The sequence below is a fragment of the Marmota marmota genome, unplaced genomic scaffold (genome assembly GCF_001458135.2).
Source record: "Marmota marmota marmota unplaced genomic scaffold, marMar, whole genome shotgun sequence".
NCBI lineage: Eukaryota > Metazoa > Chordata > Mammalia > Rodentia > Sciuridae > Marmota > Marmota marmota.
This window is the reverse complement of record NW_026000171.1, coordinates 1,118,764-1,134,381: the sequence shown is the minus strand read 5'-3', so window position 1 is coordinate 1,134,381 and position 15,618 is coordinate 1,118,764. Positions and strand designations below refer to the sequence as shown.

Sequence of the window (15,618 nt, the reverse complement as noted above, 5' to 3'; positions counted from 1 at the left end):
AACTTCACTAGAAAGGGGACCTTGCCTCATTCTCTCTGTTCCTACAAACAGGACAATGCCTGGCATGTTGAATGCATTCATTATAAGTATGTACAGGCGACTTTCTACAAATGCCACAATCAGTGGCTTGATTAATATTGACTGAATGAATGAACAGATGAGTAAAATCTGCTGAAGAATTTTAAAAAAATTTTTGCTAATCAAAAAGGGAATAAAAGAAATGTAAGTTAATGTTAATGATTTTTGGTAATGAATAGTAGACATTTAAAACATAAGTACTACAAAATCCCAAAAGTGATTTGTACTCAAATACCCTCATATTGTTAATGAAAACTTACAAACATATGGAAAGTATTCATTTAACTTAATTGAAAGTAATCTTTTAAATAAAATAAAAGTACTTTTTACATAAATAAAACAAGTAGAATTCAGAGAAAAGATAATAAGTGGAGAATTGTTCACTGGTAAGATAGAAACATTTTTATAAAAAAGATAATACACTGAGGATAATTAATACATGAAAGGACATAGAATGTAACATGGAGCCAAGTAAAACACAACAAATAATATATAAAAATGAAAAAAAAATACAGAGAAAACATACAAGGCACTTGTCCTAAAACACCATCATGGGTATACATTGTCCCTAATATTCTGTCAACTCCTACCCTATGCAGAAAACATCTCTAGAAATGATCACAGGACCTGTCTTTGGTGGTTGCTCACTTTCAGGACTGGTTGTCTCACTATTTAAATATGTGGAGTCTATTGTAGAGAAAAACATTATAAACACATATTCTTATAATTTATTATCCCTTCAGCCTCTACAGGGAAAAGAAAAAATAAGGTGTGGAAAAGTAGGAAAAGAAGAGTAAGCATTTGCTTTTGAAGCATTTACCATCATCTATCATTGCATTCTCCCTGGATTTCAGGCAGTTTTCAGCAGAGGTTTGTGGGTTTTGTTCCTTTTTTTGATTTTTGGGGTTCTGTATGATTTTTTGCATTTAGATGAATGGTCAAGTTATAAAAAAATGCTGGTGTTTTCTATCAAGATATGAAATACGAATTGAAAGCAGTTGCTCCTACAAAGTAATGACAGTATCTTTTTCAAAAATAGATATCATGTGATCTTATAAACATTGGTAGTCATCTTGTAGTAACAAGCCTACTAGTATGTAGTGTTACATGTGTAAGGATATGTATTGCAATATTGTTTGTAGAAGGGAAAAATAGAAAAGAATTATAAATATGTAGCAAAATTTTATGCAAGCTGGAATACTAATCATTTAAGAATGAAACATTATGGAGTTATTTTATAAAAATGGGAGTTCTACTTGAGAAATATCCATAATATGTTGTTAAGAAAAGCCAATGTAACAATAGTAAGATATAATCCTAATGTTGTAAAACCAAACTATTATTGCAGTAGAGAGAAAATATATATTTAAAAAAAAAAAATATATATATATATATATATATATATATATATATATATTTAATAATAACTAATGCTTTTTAAACTTACAATGCCTAACATATGTGAATGCTAAGTGCTGTATTAGTTCATCTAATACTTACAAAAGACACCATAAGATAAATGCTTTTATCACTACATGAGCTTAGATAGGATTCCATGAAAATGGAGGATTGGGAAAAAAGTAATTACCAGTCCATTAATCCTATTCACATCAGGGGATTATGAACAGACAAGGGTTAAGCAATGTCACTAATGTACCTTTTATATTTTAACATGTCTTTTTTTATTTCATTGAGTAATTAATGTTTTGGTAATTCAGTGTAATAGAGAAGATGTTGTTTAACTCTACAGCAAAAAAAAAAAAAATCTAGAGGGAAAAACATAAATCCCCCAGTGTCAAGCATGTGGCCGATTCTGTGAAAAAAGCAAAAAAAGATAGCACAGCTTAAGAGAAGATGGGATGGCCAGCTTTTCATGCCTCCGGTGCTCATTGCCCAGATAGACAGCATTACTCATTCCCTGGGGGTCCTCTCATGGAGAGGTTCTTTAGTGTTACTTAAACTTAGAGTGAACCCAAACCCAACAAGTAGAAATCTGTACCCGAGAGTCACAGCCCTGACCTCTGCAGTGGCTCACAGTCTCCTCCCTTTTCCATGGAAAGTCCTTCAAAGTCCGAGAACAACATGCTGACTACATCTTCCCTGGAATTTCTGCTAATAGGCTAATTACAGACTCCTGAGACATGGTTTCCTGTTGTTTCTGCATTTTGGAGTCACAAAGAAATGTGCCAGTGTCACTTCTAAAGGCAGCTCACCTGTGACACAGCACACATTAATCAAGTTGGTAATCAAATGAGTATATTCCCAGCATTAGATAGACATTATATTATAGAAGACAAAGACCACTGAAGACTGTTGGAAGAGTCCAAGCTGCAAGTGATCTTTCCTGAACTAAGAAGAGAGTGAGAAGATCCGAGAAGAAGGATTTAAGATGTATTTACTGATAGAGACAGAATTTGCTACTACATTGGAACTGGAGAGAGAGCAAAAGAGAAGACATTAAGATGTGAATTTAGACTGAGAATAAGTAACTGGGCAACAACAGTGGCATTAACTGGGATGGGGAATAAAACAGGGAGAAAATGGTAGAGGCAGGGCTTAAAGGGGTGGAATAAAACACTCTACTTTGAAAATTAAATTTGAGTGGTCTATTAAAAATGCAAGTGAGGGTATCCATTAGCAATGAAATGTGTGAGTTTGTATTTAAGGGCAGAGACCAGGTATGGAGGTATGGAGCTGTCAGTGGAATGATATCATCTACAGCCATGGACCCTAATGAGATAAGAGATGGAAAAGAGCTAAGGAAGAATAGAGAGTCTAAAATTTAGATATTGAACAAAGAAGTTGCAAGACTCTAAGACAGAATAATAATCAGTAAATTAGAGTGACCATGAAGAGAAAACAAAAAATTAGACAGCTGAGAGTTTCTATTTCCAGTGAAGTATGAGGGAAGATCATAATTCATATGTATGATGCAGTTTAAATAGCAATGAGAGGGAGATCAGGGAATTTGTAAAATGTCATGTTAGAGAGAGGTTAAGAGCACATGTGAGAGAAGCACACTACAATATGGAGCCAGTGTGGAGGATCCATCACAGATTGGATCACAAATTCCAAGAGACTGGTAGAATAATTTCATATTATAACAAGACACAGCACTTGTCCATGATTCAGCAGTCCTTGCCTAGTCTTGTACAGGTAGGGAAGAAACTGAAAAACTGATAAGGAAAAATATCTGGAATCTGCATGAAGATTAAATATCTGGAAAAGGGAGCATCAAGAATATGTGCCACAAGGAGAAGAGACAACAGTTAGAGAAGGAAAAATGCAACAAGATCACAGGCTGGACAGTTGGTGATGGTCAGTAGTGTGGCCATATATGGAGATGGGGTGTGAGGGAGTGCTTTAAAGGGAGAAAGTCAGGAATGGAGAGGCCAGGATGTTATCTCAGTTATGTTCCAAGATGGTGGCAGCACCAGGAACAGGAGACAGAAGAGCCTGATGAGCCTGATACTGCAGCCTTCCTGGATAAGGGGGAGCAACCAGGCTGGATAGTGACACCAAAAGAAATGGTAGACTGTGCCACTTCGTGGGGCAGATTTCAAGTAACTGAGCATGGAGAAAAAGAAAAAAAAATGTTTAAAATGATAAGTGAGAGCAAAAATATTTTTATTCTACTATTTGGTCCAGAAACATCCTGTTTAAAAGGAAGCATAGAGCTTTCAAATGATAAGGACATCATTGTTTTCAGTTGAAAGCCAGGCTTTTATCAGAACTTGGAAATGAAGGTGACATTATAGGTCTTAAAAAATTGGAAGATGTTAGGCTCCAATTTTCAACAAGCCCCATGGAATGTTTTCTGGTAGAGGGATGAAGTGACATATTGGTTTGTAGTAATATATGGATAAAGGCTCAGAGGAGGCAGTCTCAACCAAGACCACTGGGTCTGTGAGGCGATGAATTCAAGAAAATGGAGTCCAGGCCCTGTACCTTACAGCAATTTCTCATGATGTGGCAGGCGAGAAGATTAATAAACAGCTTTTCAACAGGTTTGTTTTTACTGGGGCCATGCTCTGAAAAGGCCTTGAGCTCTTCTTACCTATCTAGATAATCATGCGTCTTTCTCCCCACCCTCTTCCTGCTCTGTCCTTGATGGGATTTTATCAGTATTTCAGGATTGCCATGCTCCTCCCACCTGAGTATTTATACTGACAAAATCCTCTAATTACTTCTTTCATTGTATGTCTACTTCTCCTTTAGGTCTCAAACTAAGTATAATTTCTCTTTTCCTCAAATTACACATTTTCTCAGCACTTCCCACTTCTTAATGACACTCATATTTATAGCTGGTATGTGTCATCATGCTGGAGGATAAACTCCATGAAGACAGGGACAGTATTTTCTTCTTGTCTCTCCTCAGGTCTAGAATTATGTTTCTCCCTACAAGTCACTCAATTACTTACCATAAACAATCTGAAATGAGAGGTTGTCTGTCTGATGTAGATGGATTTCAGAGTAAAAGACCATGAGCTCAAAAGCAACCCAGACAGTAGTACTGGGTCCTCCAAGATGTCCCTCACTCTTCTGAGGGTGTTGGATGGATGAAGTGCTTACTCCTAACCTCAGTTTCCTCCTCTGGATAAATGATCACCATAAAACCTATGAACAATTTGCTGAGAGAATTAACCTTCATTACATGTGAAAACTAATGCAATGATAGGACATAGTAAGTGAGTTACATAATTGAGGTTAAATTCCTCACTCTACCAAGGAATACAGAGTAATTATTATAGCCTAGAATGCACTAGTCATTTGCTTAGATGAATTTTCGGAGGATAAGTTTATGCTTCCACATGCTTAGTTTAATATCCATGACATTTCTCACATAAATGGCTGTCAGAACAATTTTACTTATTTCTGTCATGAAACAAGATTATAATTTGAGGCTTAAATAATCTCTATTCAAACTTTCACCTTGTAGACCTATTTGAACTCATTCCTTTGGTATGAAATTTCTCTAACAACTTACAGAGTGAGGACATGGAAGTAAGGAGTAAGTCACCTGAGCACATGATATAAGCTTCCTCCTTTGCAGAGCAAGATCTCTGTTTCCAAGGGTCAGAAGGACACTGCCAGAGAGAGGTGTCCGTTTTCCTACACTGGATTCCATCTACCCAACGGAGTCTAGAACCTTCTCTGTGAGGAACAGAAGTGTTGAGAGTCCTACTGTCCCCACAGCCAAGCTGTCTGCAGATCACGGACAAGGTCACAGCTTCCATGGGTCTGTGGCAGACACTGCCCCAGGTGTTGTTGTAGAAAACCTCCAGCCACCCAGCACACTCCTGGTCCTCGCTCACCAACCTGAGGGCCAGGAACTCTGAAACCAAGAGGAGGAAAACAGGGCACAGTGAGTATTTAACCCTTAGTGCTGTTTTTTCTTTATCCTTAGGCAGTGCTTATTGCTAACTTTGCTGAAGAAATATCCATTGGGTGGAAGGACAAAACTTTCATCCCTTTTTGATAACTTGTATGTCTCTTTCTATTTCTATGACAAAGTTTTAGTGGAAAATGAACAGGCAGGAACACTGGACTGGGGATCTTGAAGGGAGGGAGGAAAAACTACCTGACTAAACATCTGACAGACCCCGGGAAAGGGGGTGTGGACAGTGAAATGACAGAATAGTGAAGTCCCAGATATGTCAATTCCTGATCCTGGAGCTTGTGAATAGGTTATATTGTGAGGCAAAGAAACTTTGCAGACAAGATCAAATGAAGATTTTTAATGGTAAGATTATTTTAGATTATCCTGTATTAACCACATCCTTAGACCTGTATTCACAGAAGCAGACAACTGTTTCTGGCCCTGGTCAGAGAGAGATGTAAAAATGAAAAAAATGGTCAGAGGAATGTAAGGTGGTTGACTTGAAGAAGGAAGGGGGTTATAGGCAACTTTAGATGCTGGAGAAGACAAGGAAATGAGTCTTCCCAGAGTCCCAGCTGAATGCAGCCCGCTGACCCCTTGTTAATACTCCAGGTGGACTGGGTTCAGACTTGAATTCCTGTTGTTTTAAGCCATTAGCTCTGTGGTAATTTATTATATAGCAGTGATAGGAAATTAATATAGTAGTCTCAGGATGTTGCACCCACAGTAAATGAAGGATACCATCTGCAGTCAAATGGACACTGAAGTGAAAGATTGTCATGAAACAGGGCTGAGAAAGAAAGAGCAGAAGCTCAGCTGCTGCAGCAGGAAATGGAAGTACCCCATCTTCTCTGATAGAGTGGCAGACAGTGTGGGAGGAGTCTCTTCCCCCTCCACCCTACCACCAATTTCCCCTTCTCTGCTCTAAGGTTTAGATACCATTCTGCACACCCTCCTCACTTCTCCCACCTGTGCACAGTGTGCAACACATACCTGAACAGATGACCCCTGCATCCTCCTTGTGCCTGCAGTTGTGCTGTCCCCAGCCCTGGGAAGGGCACTGCCACACATGGGCCTCTTCTCCTGTACAGTTCAGCTCATCCAGCCAGATGGGCCCTGATCCCTCTCCAAAGTGAGCAGAGATGGTGGCCTCCAGGGCCAGTCCGTAGCCCAGCTGTCTGCACACCACATGGGCATCACTCAGGTCCCAGTTATCATCACAGATGGAGCCCCAGGAGCCCTGCTGCAGGATCTCCACTCTCCCTGCACAGCGACTGCCCCCATCCACCAGGCGGAGCTGTCTGCTGTCTGAGGAGAGACAGGGTCATGTCAGTGGGCATTTACACAGGGAATGGGAAGGCTGTGTAAATGTGTTGCTCACCTGAGCAATTGGCAGTGTGGCCCTCTGAGGCTGCAGAGCCTGCTGGGTCAGACCAGGAGTTGTTGCATTGGGGCAGCAGCTGGGCATGGTTTCCTATCAAAGGGGTTAGAGAAAAGGAAGCTGAATTAAACTAGACAATAATCTAGTGATGGTGTCTGAAAGCTGTGCAAATGATCAGTAGTTTTCTGTCTTCAGAGCTGATCTCTTAATGGAGATTTCTTCCTCTGACTCTGACTGACTATTGTGCTTTATGTCAAGCACTAGGAATGACTTTGGGAAAATGGGACTATGTCAGTGCTTCTTAAGAGCATTGCATAGCTCCTAGGACAGCAAGACTTTTAGAGTCATGTTCAGAGAAAAGTGAAAACTAGATCAGCTATTTTCCTCTGGAGGCATTTATCCATTCAGAGGTGAAGGTGAGACTGAAAATCTCAGCATGTTTGCCAGATTACCTTGGGAGTACACAAATATAATTTAGGTTGGACTAAAGAGGAGGAATCATGTTAAAGAACCAGGAAACTCGTGTTATATTTTGTAAACTAAAAGAATTTTATCATAAGGATGATGCTCAGTTTCTTAAAACTTCAATTATTTTTGTATAAGGTGTTTTATCTTAAATAAAGTACCTGGAAAAGGCTAAATAAAATCATTTTTAAAGGTTTTTCAGGCGCCCTCCGCTCGCCGGGGTTATAATTGCCTCTCACCCCCCGGAGGGGTTATTTTGGGGGTGGTTGGAGGCGGTGGCGCGGCGAGGAGGGGAATTTCCTTGTGCCTCCATTCCCGGGAGGGGGGAGCGGTGTTGGAGGCCACCGTTTCCAGAATCAGCAACAGCTTCTTGTGATCGGTGATACCGGATCTTCAGTTGCGCATCCCTACATCAATGCACTGCCAATGGGTTATATCCTGTGTTGTGACCTCATGGTTTAAGTGGGAATAAAGATGAGTATAAGCAGTGATGAGGTCAACTTCTTGGTATATAGATACTTGCAAGAGTCAGGGTTTTCTCATTCAGCATTTACCTTTGGTATAGAAAGCCATATAAGTCAGTCTAATATAAATGGTGCACTCGTCCCACCTGCTGCATTGATTTCAATCATCCAGAAAGGTCTACAGTATGTAGAGGCAGAAGTTAGTATTAACGAGGATGGTACCTTGTTTGATGGTCGACCCATAGAGTCTCTGTCCCTGATCGATGCCATAATGTCTGATGTAGTACAAACAAGACAACAAGCTTATAGAGATAAGCTTGCACAGCAACAGGCAGCAGCTGCTGCAGCTGCTGCAGCTGCCACCAACTAACAAGGATCTGCAAAAAATGGAGAAAACACAGCAAATGGGGAGGAGAATGGAGCACATACTATAGCAAATAATCATACTGATATGATGGAAGTGGATGGAGATGTTGAAATCCCTCCTAATAAAGCAGTCGTGTTACGGGGCCATGAATCAGAAGTTTTTATCTGTGCCTGGAACCCTGTTAGTGATCTCCTAGCATCAGGGGCTGGTGACTCAACAGCAAGAATATGGAATCTTAGTGAAAATAGCACTAGTGGCTCCACACAATTAGTACTTAGACATTGTATACGAGAAGGAGGGCAAGATGTTCCAAGCAACAAAGATGTGACATCTCTAGATTGGAATAGTGAAGGTACACTTCTAGCAACTGGTTCATATGATGGATTTGCCAGAATATGGACTAAAGATGGTAATCTTGCTAGCACCTTAGGGCAGCATAAAAGCCCTATATTTGCATTAAAATGGAATAAAAAAGGAAATTTCATCCTGAGTGCTGGAGTAGATAAGACTACAATTATTTGGGATGCACATACTGGTGAAGCCAAGCAACAGTTTCCTTTTCATTCAGCACCGGCATTGGATGTTGACTGGCAAAGCAACAATACCTTTGCTTCTTGTAGTACAGATATGTGCATTCACGTCTGCAAATTAGGACAAGACAGACCTATTAAAACATTCCAGGGACATACGAATGAAGTAAATGCTATCAAATGGGACCCAACTGGCAATCTCCTGGCCTCCTGTTCTGATGACATGACTTTGAAGATATGGAGTATGAAACAAGACAATTGTGTCCATGATTTGCAAGCACATAATAAAGAAATTTATACTATTAAATGGAGTCCAACAGGACCAGGGACAAATAATCCAAATGCCAACCTTATGTTAGCAAGTGCATCCTTCGATTCTACTGTTAGGTTATGGGATGTAGACCGAGGAATTTGCATCCATACTTTGACAAAACACCAAGAGCCTGTGTACAGTGTAGCTTTCAGTCCTGATGGCAGGTATCTGGCAAGTGGTTCTTTTGACAAATGTGTGCACATCTGGAACACACAGACAGGTGCTCTAGTTCACAGCTATAGGGGAACAGGTGGAATTTTTGAAGTTTGCTGGAATGCAGCAGGAGACAAAGTTGGAGCCAGTGCATCAGATGGTTCAGTTTGTGTATTAGACCTTCGGAAATAGCGCTACTAGTTGGAAGCCATGGACTGACTATGAATGTGTACATAGCCAAAATGATTGTCCCTGACCCACGTACTGCTATAGTCCCACTTGGACCATGGCCAGTCCACTACAGCCAAATCTAAAAGAAATATATACATACAGTGTATATAAACAAAATTGCACCCTGAAGATGACAGAGTTTTGTCACAGCTTGTGAATTCTGTTCACCAAGTGCTGGAATCTAATCTGCTGTGCCCCTAAAATAGCATTTAGAAGTTTGGATATGAAAAACAGAAGAAAGAGATATACGTTATAAAAGCAGACCATACATACATGTACCAGTTTTTGGATACTAATGACAGCCTTGTCTCCCCCTTTGAATCAGCAGACACCATGGATTATATTCTTTTTTTTCCAGTAATCACTACTCTATCATGTCTTTTACTCTGTTTATGTCAAGTGTTTTCTTAAAGATAACAGGCATCAAATCTCTTGTGCTCATGCAACTAAAAGTAAAATATACAGACAAATGTTAGCATGAGGCCATGTTTATGTGTATGATTAACAGGGTTTGTCATGATTAACATAAAAATCTAGGAGTGTCAATTTGAAAGAGAATAGTTGTCAAATTTATATCTTACAGATTTTAATTAAGGAATTGTTTATTATCAAGCTTAGCAAATTTACAACATTATTTCTGTCAATTATTTTGAGGCCTTTACTGCTAAAATTTTAACCTGTGTTCTGTGTTTAAGTGGAAACTGATTTAACCCAAGTTAATGCAGCTTTGATTTGCAGCATTTGTTGTTTTGCTATTTTTACAAAACAGCATTGATTGAAGCAAGTCTTGGTTTTACTAAGGTAGAGTAGCATTTGCTATAGGTAAAGAGAATAAATACACTTAATTTTCACAATACATTGTTATATGTACCCCAGTTGTTGATAGTGGGGACTATAATACTGTAATAATATTTTTTAAGATTTACATCCAGAGAGGCAGTCATTCATGATGGTTTTGTGCCAGCTGTTTTTAGGGTTTTGGATCACATTAGAGATAATTTAGAACTTATTACCCTGTGACTTATGTAGGAAACCTAATATGCTGAGTATCTGGCACTTGAAATCCTGCTTTTATTGCTAGAGGTTCACATCTGGTTGACCTCTGTTGTTGTTTAAAAAAAATAAATAAAAATAAAAAAAAATAAAGGTTTTTCAAATACAATGTTGGTCAAAAATACCACATGAAATGGAGTTTAGAGAGAGAACAAAGAATAAAAAGGTGAAAAATTGGGAAAGATGTTTACATATTAGTATTGGTGTTTCCTTATAAGCAATCTAAAAAATCATGATTAAATGTTCTATTAAATGGCATGATGTGCATCTTGGCAGAGAATGATCACAAAAATCTAATAAAAATTTGAGAATTAAAAAATTGGCAACTAAAAATCAGAACCCAGAAGATGAATATAAAAACAGTAGATTACCACAGAATAAAAATAGCAAAGTATAAGAACATAAGAAAATACATTAAGCACAGAAAGATGAGGATAGAAAATATAAACAGGAAAATGAGAGACATGGTGAGAGAACATAAATGGTAATTCCTTTATATACTATAAGTTTTAGGTCTTTAAGACCATTATTGATAGTGCTAAAAGCATAACACAAAGTGAGATATTAAAAACAAATATACTTTAAAAAAATATCTGCAAAATCTGTGATGCTATATACAGTGACCTGTGGAGTTCATTACTAGAATCTGGTCTGACCATAGCAAGTTGTCTATAAGCAACAGAATGTGGTGAAGCCAACAGGGCTTGACTCAGGAACTTTTCTTATAAAGTCATGCCTCCTCCTCTTTAGGATTTTGCTTTATGGGAAGTCTACTGTACAGAGACTATCATGTGGGAGAGAGCATGCAGGTGGTTTTGTCAGCACCCTCAGCTGAACTTCAAGCTGCCAGCTATGTGAATTAACTTCCTTGGATTCACAGCTTGGTCAAGCCTTCAAGTGACCTCAGCTCCAGATGAGATTCAAGTGCAACCTTATAATATTTCCCAGACATACCTGCCAAGAGCCATTCCCAAATTTATGAGTCAGGATATCATGAGAAAATGAAATATATTTTTCATTTGTGTTGCTTATTTATTTATTTGGAGGATGTATCATGCAGCAATAGAAGCCAGGACCATTACAATTACTGTGAAACCGAGCAATTTTACATTCCCATGTTCGTTGTAGCATTATTCACTATAGCTAAGGAATGGAATCAACCCAGGTGCCACTGAAAGATTAATTCATTAAGAAATTGTGGTATATACATAGCCATAAAGAAAGATGAAATCCTGTCTTTTTTAGCAAAATGGATGTAATTGGAGGAACTTATGCTATGTTAAATAACCCAGACACAGAAAAACAAGGACTATGTTGTTCTCTATCATATGTGGAAGCCAAGTGAGTCCACTGGAATGGAGAGTGGTGATTGCTACAGGCTGTAGGACATACTCATAGCACTATCTCTGTGCAATATGGTATAAAAATTCATGTGCAAAAGTTAAGGAAGACTTGTGTTCTGTGATTAATTTTTCTAACATATATAGTTTAAATTTCTACTTTGTAAAAATGTCAAAGGCAATTTTCATTTATGTAGAATTTACATGTTCTCTTAGTACTTAATTTTTTTGCTTATTGCCACAGATCAAAATGGGGAGTTTTTATAAAATTATTGGCTTATATTCTTAAAAAAGCAATGTCAAATAAATACAAAGACAAATTCCAAGAGTTTCATAGTAAAGAAGATTATATAAATACAAGAACTAGAGTGCAGCACATTACTGTTAATATCATACTTAGAAAAATTAATAATAATCTGATCAAGACTAATGTACTATATAATAGTATTATAATAAGATTGACTTATGTTATTTGGCTACTGTAATGTGGTTATGTATAAAATTATTGAAAGTATTTCAGAAGTAAAGGGAAGATAATATTATCCATCTACTCTTAACTAATCAGTCAGAAAGATTATATACTCAGGGATAAATGTAGCAGAAGAGGTGGGAGAATATAGGACAATAGTAGCATTGTGGAACCTGAGGTAGGGTTATCTGGACATTTTATACTATTTTTGAAGCTTTTTCAGAATTCTCTTTCTAAAAAAAGAAAAGAAAGGAAAGAATGAATGAAAGAAAAAAGAAAAAACAACCCATAAAACCCCAATGTACTAGGAATAGGAAGATAGTGGAATGAATCTGACACAACTTTCTTATGTACATATATGAATACATCATAATGAGCCTCCACATCATGTACAACCACAATACTTGGATCCCAATTAGAATAAGATATACTCCATGTTTGTATAAATATGTCCAAGTACACTTTACTTTTATGTATATCTTAAAAAACAACAAAAAATTAACAACATAGAAAACAAGTGGAATTTATTCTTAGGAAATTTTGCTAAGAGAAATACTAACAGCATTAAAAACATAAAACACCTAGGAATAAACCTAGAAAAAATTATGTGTAAATTTCAGAGACATTAAAAGTGTATCCTGTAAGTCATGTATATTCATGTGTATAGGCCAAAGCCAATATCAATCTAAAATCATCATGATTTTTTTTTGTTAAATGTATCAAGTCGTTTCTAAATTTATATGAAGTCATAGATCAAGTATGACCAACAGATTGGGCAAGAAAAACAACACAGTTAGAGGAGTTACTTTAGAAAGTTACTCAGACATACTATAAACTTATAAATAATTATGTAGGTAAGCACAGCTACTAGGTTAGAAAATGACAGAATGAAACAGAACAGAATATAGAAAAAGATTAAGAAATATCTGCATGTTTTTTATTTCCAAGGTGACTCAGTAGTGGGGAAAAAGCTTTTTAGTAATGATTCTGCATAAAAAACCCCAAAGGAATAATGTGAAACTATTTTTCATACCACACACAGCATATATAATACCAATCCCAGGAAGACTGCAGGTATATGTGAAAGAAAAGTAATTAAACATGTATAAGATGTTTTTTAAGAATATTTTTATGATTATATTGTAGAAAAGTTCTATTTAAAAGAATATAAGACCACTAAGTTTCAAGAATGGTTCATAATCTGTACTTCATTAAGAATGAGTATTTGGGCCCTGAATTAATACCATTTTAAGAGAGTGAAAGTAAAAGGACAAGGGTTAAAAACTTAATATAAATATATACATATGTGCACCAAAAGCTATTGTCCTGGTAGTTTTTAGGATCATTATTTGGGAAGTCAGGAACTGTCAAATCTCCAGGAGTTGAAAGAATCAACACATTATCATGTGGTCATTTGCAAAAGTCTCTACAGCAGTAAAATTAAATGAAACCCGGCTGCAAACAATAACAATAATAAGCATCATTTTATGTCCAAATAAACACAAAAAGAGAACATTCTGAATCCTTTTATATAAATATTAAAACATGACAAAAATATTCTTTGGCAACAGTTAGTGGTCTTCTTTAGAGGTGAGGAGGTCACAATGATGGGAGGGATGAGCACACCACTTCTGGGAGCTACTGATGCTCTTTGATGATCCAGGTTAAAGTACTTGACAGAGCTGTCATTCATTGCTATACATTGTTCTCTATGAATTGCATTAGGTAATAATGCTTCTAAAGAACAATTCCTCTGAGAGGACACTAAGATAATGGTGGGATAGAGGGGTTACTTCACTGTCAGATCTGTGGCATGAAACCAATAAAAGCAGGCAAGCATCTTTTCAGCCAAGTGGATGAAAGAGCAAAAATTTGAGTGGAATTAACTGGAATTTAATACTGGATACTCAAAACAGATCGGGGACTCAGGAGATAGAATACAATAAGATAAAGAAGAAATTCCTAGCTCTACAGCCATGGTAGTGGCTAGAGGCACAAACCAGAATGGTCAGTACATGAATGCTGTAAAGCAATAAGGGAATTGAATGAGTCTCCATTATCAGGAGGGCTGAAGCATGTAATGGTACAGAGAGTTTAGAGATCAAAGTTGCTGCCCAACTAAACAGTCACGGACTCTGCACAATATCCTTATATGGGAAAGAAACTGCATCTCTGCCAGGGATGGTGTGCAGAAGACAGCAGAAGGAACCATTTTGCAGCTGAAGTGCAGGGAGTGGGAGCTGGGGGAGCCTATTTCTGGCAGACTGCCTTTGTCTTGAAAAACAAGAAAAGCAAAGCCATACTGCATGACAGAGAGTGTGCCTAAGTGACCAGGAGAAAATCAAGCTTAGAGAGAGATTTACATAGGGATCACTGCTTGTGGAAACTCAACAGGCTTCCCCCTCTCCCTTCCAATCCAGCTTCTTGCAGGACTGTGAGGGAGAAAAACACCTGACTGAGAATTTGATAGGGCAGGGAAGGAAGAGATTGTTTGAAACAGAATCAGAGACCAGGAATCATGGGGTCCACAGGCAAAGTAGGAGGCTAAGAACTGGCTCCTAGATCACATGGGTGGAACCCAAAGGAAATTCCCAGGTGCAGCCTTCCAGCATGGATTAGTAATTACTGGGCCCTGGAGGTGTTGTGATTTTAAATCTCCAGACCAATTGGCATTCAGCTAAAGAACTGGAGCATACCTACACCCAAACCCTGCCTTCAGGAGTTCTACCTCCAGGATTAACCCTCTTACCCTAGCAACCCCACCCTGAAGGTGGAGCAAGCATCATACTCCAGACAAACCTACCTAACTGCTGAGAAGGGAAGCTGAGAATCTGTTGAACTTCAATGGAAACAATTTTTCAACTTTTTATCAGGATCTCTTTTCTCTCACATTTCCACAATTTTGGAAACCAATTATTTTTCATACATCAATTTATTGAGGACTAGGATGTCTGATAATTATATTTCAGTTTTGTTTTGATTTCTTTTATTTTTACAGTTTCCTTTTTCTTTTAAATTTTTTAAAAAATATATATACACATATATGTATGTATGTATATATATATATANATATATATATATATATATATATATATATATATTCTCTTGCTTATCTGTTTTCATTGATTCTCTTTCTCTCTTTTCTCCTGCTAACAGCCAATCTCTATTATTCCCTCTTTCATATTCTTCCTTTATTACTTCTATCATCACTCCTCTATCCTCATAATCATCACATCCTACACCACTTCTGTTTGCTCTTTGTTCATCATTTGAAATTGTAAACCATTTTGAAAACTTATTGTTTTTATTGTAGGCAATAACTGAACAAATAATTTCTGTTTATTTTGAAAAAACTATAGATGTTTTAGTAGGAGCTATTTGGCTTAAGGCTGTA

The 15,618-nt window shown here is 37.5% G+C and overlaps 2 protein-coding genes across 2 annotated transcripts in view; one reads left to right on the top strand and one right to left on the bottom strand.

Annotated features, from left to right (window-relative positions):
* Positions 1–15,618, bottom strand: part of LOC107154877 (antigen WC1.1-like) — a 41,233-nt gene that overhangs the window by 15,531 nt on the left and 10,084 nt on the right. The window contains exons 5-6 of the mRNA XM_048787560.1: positions 6,840–6,932; positions 5,099–5,413 (exon numbers count right to left, since the gene is read on the bottom strand). Coding sequence (XP_048643517.1) covers positions 5,099–5,413; positions 6,840–6,932 — 408 coding nt within the window. The remainder of the gene's footprint in view (positions 1–5,098; positions 5,414–6,839; positions 6,933–15,618) is intronic.
* LOC107154915 (F-box-like/WD repeat-containing protein TBL1XR1) lies at positions 7,513–9,608 on the top strand. Its single transcript, XM_048787569.1, is given in 1 exon segment — positions 7,513–9,608. A coding segment is annotated over 1 exon segment (1,545 nt). The 5' UTR covers positions 7,513–7,778; the 3' UTR covers positions 9,324–9,608.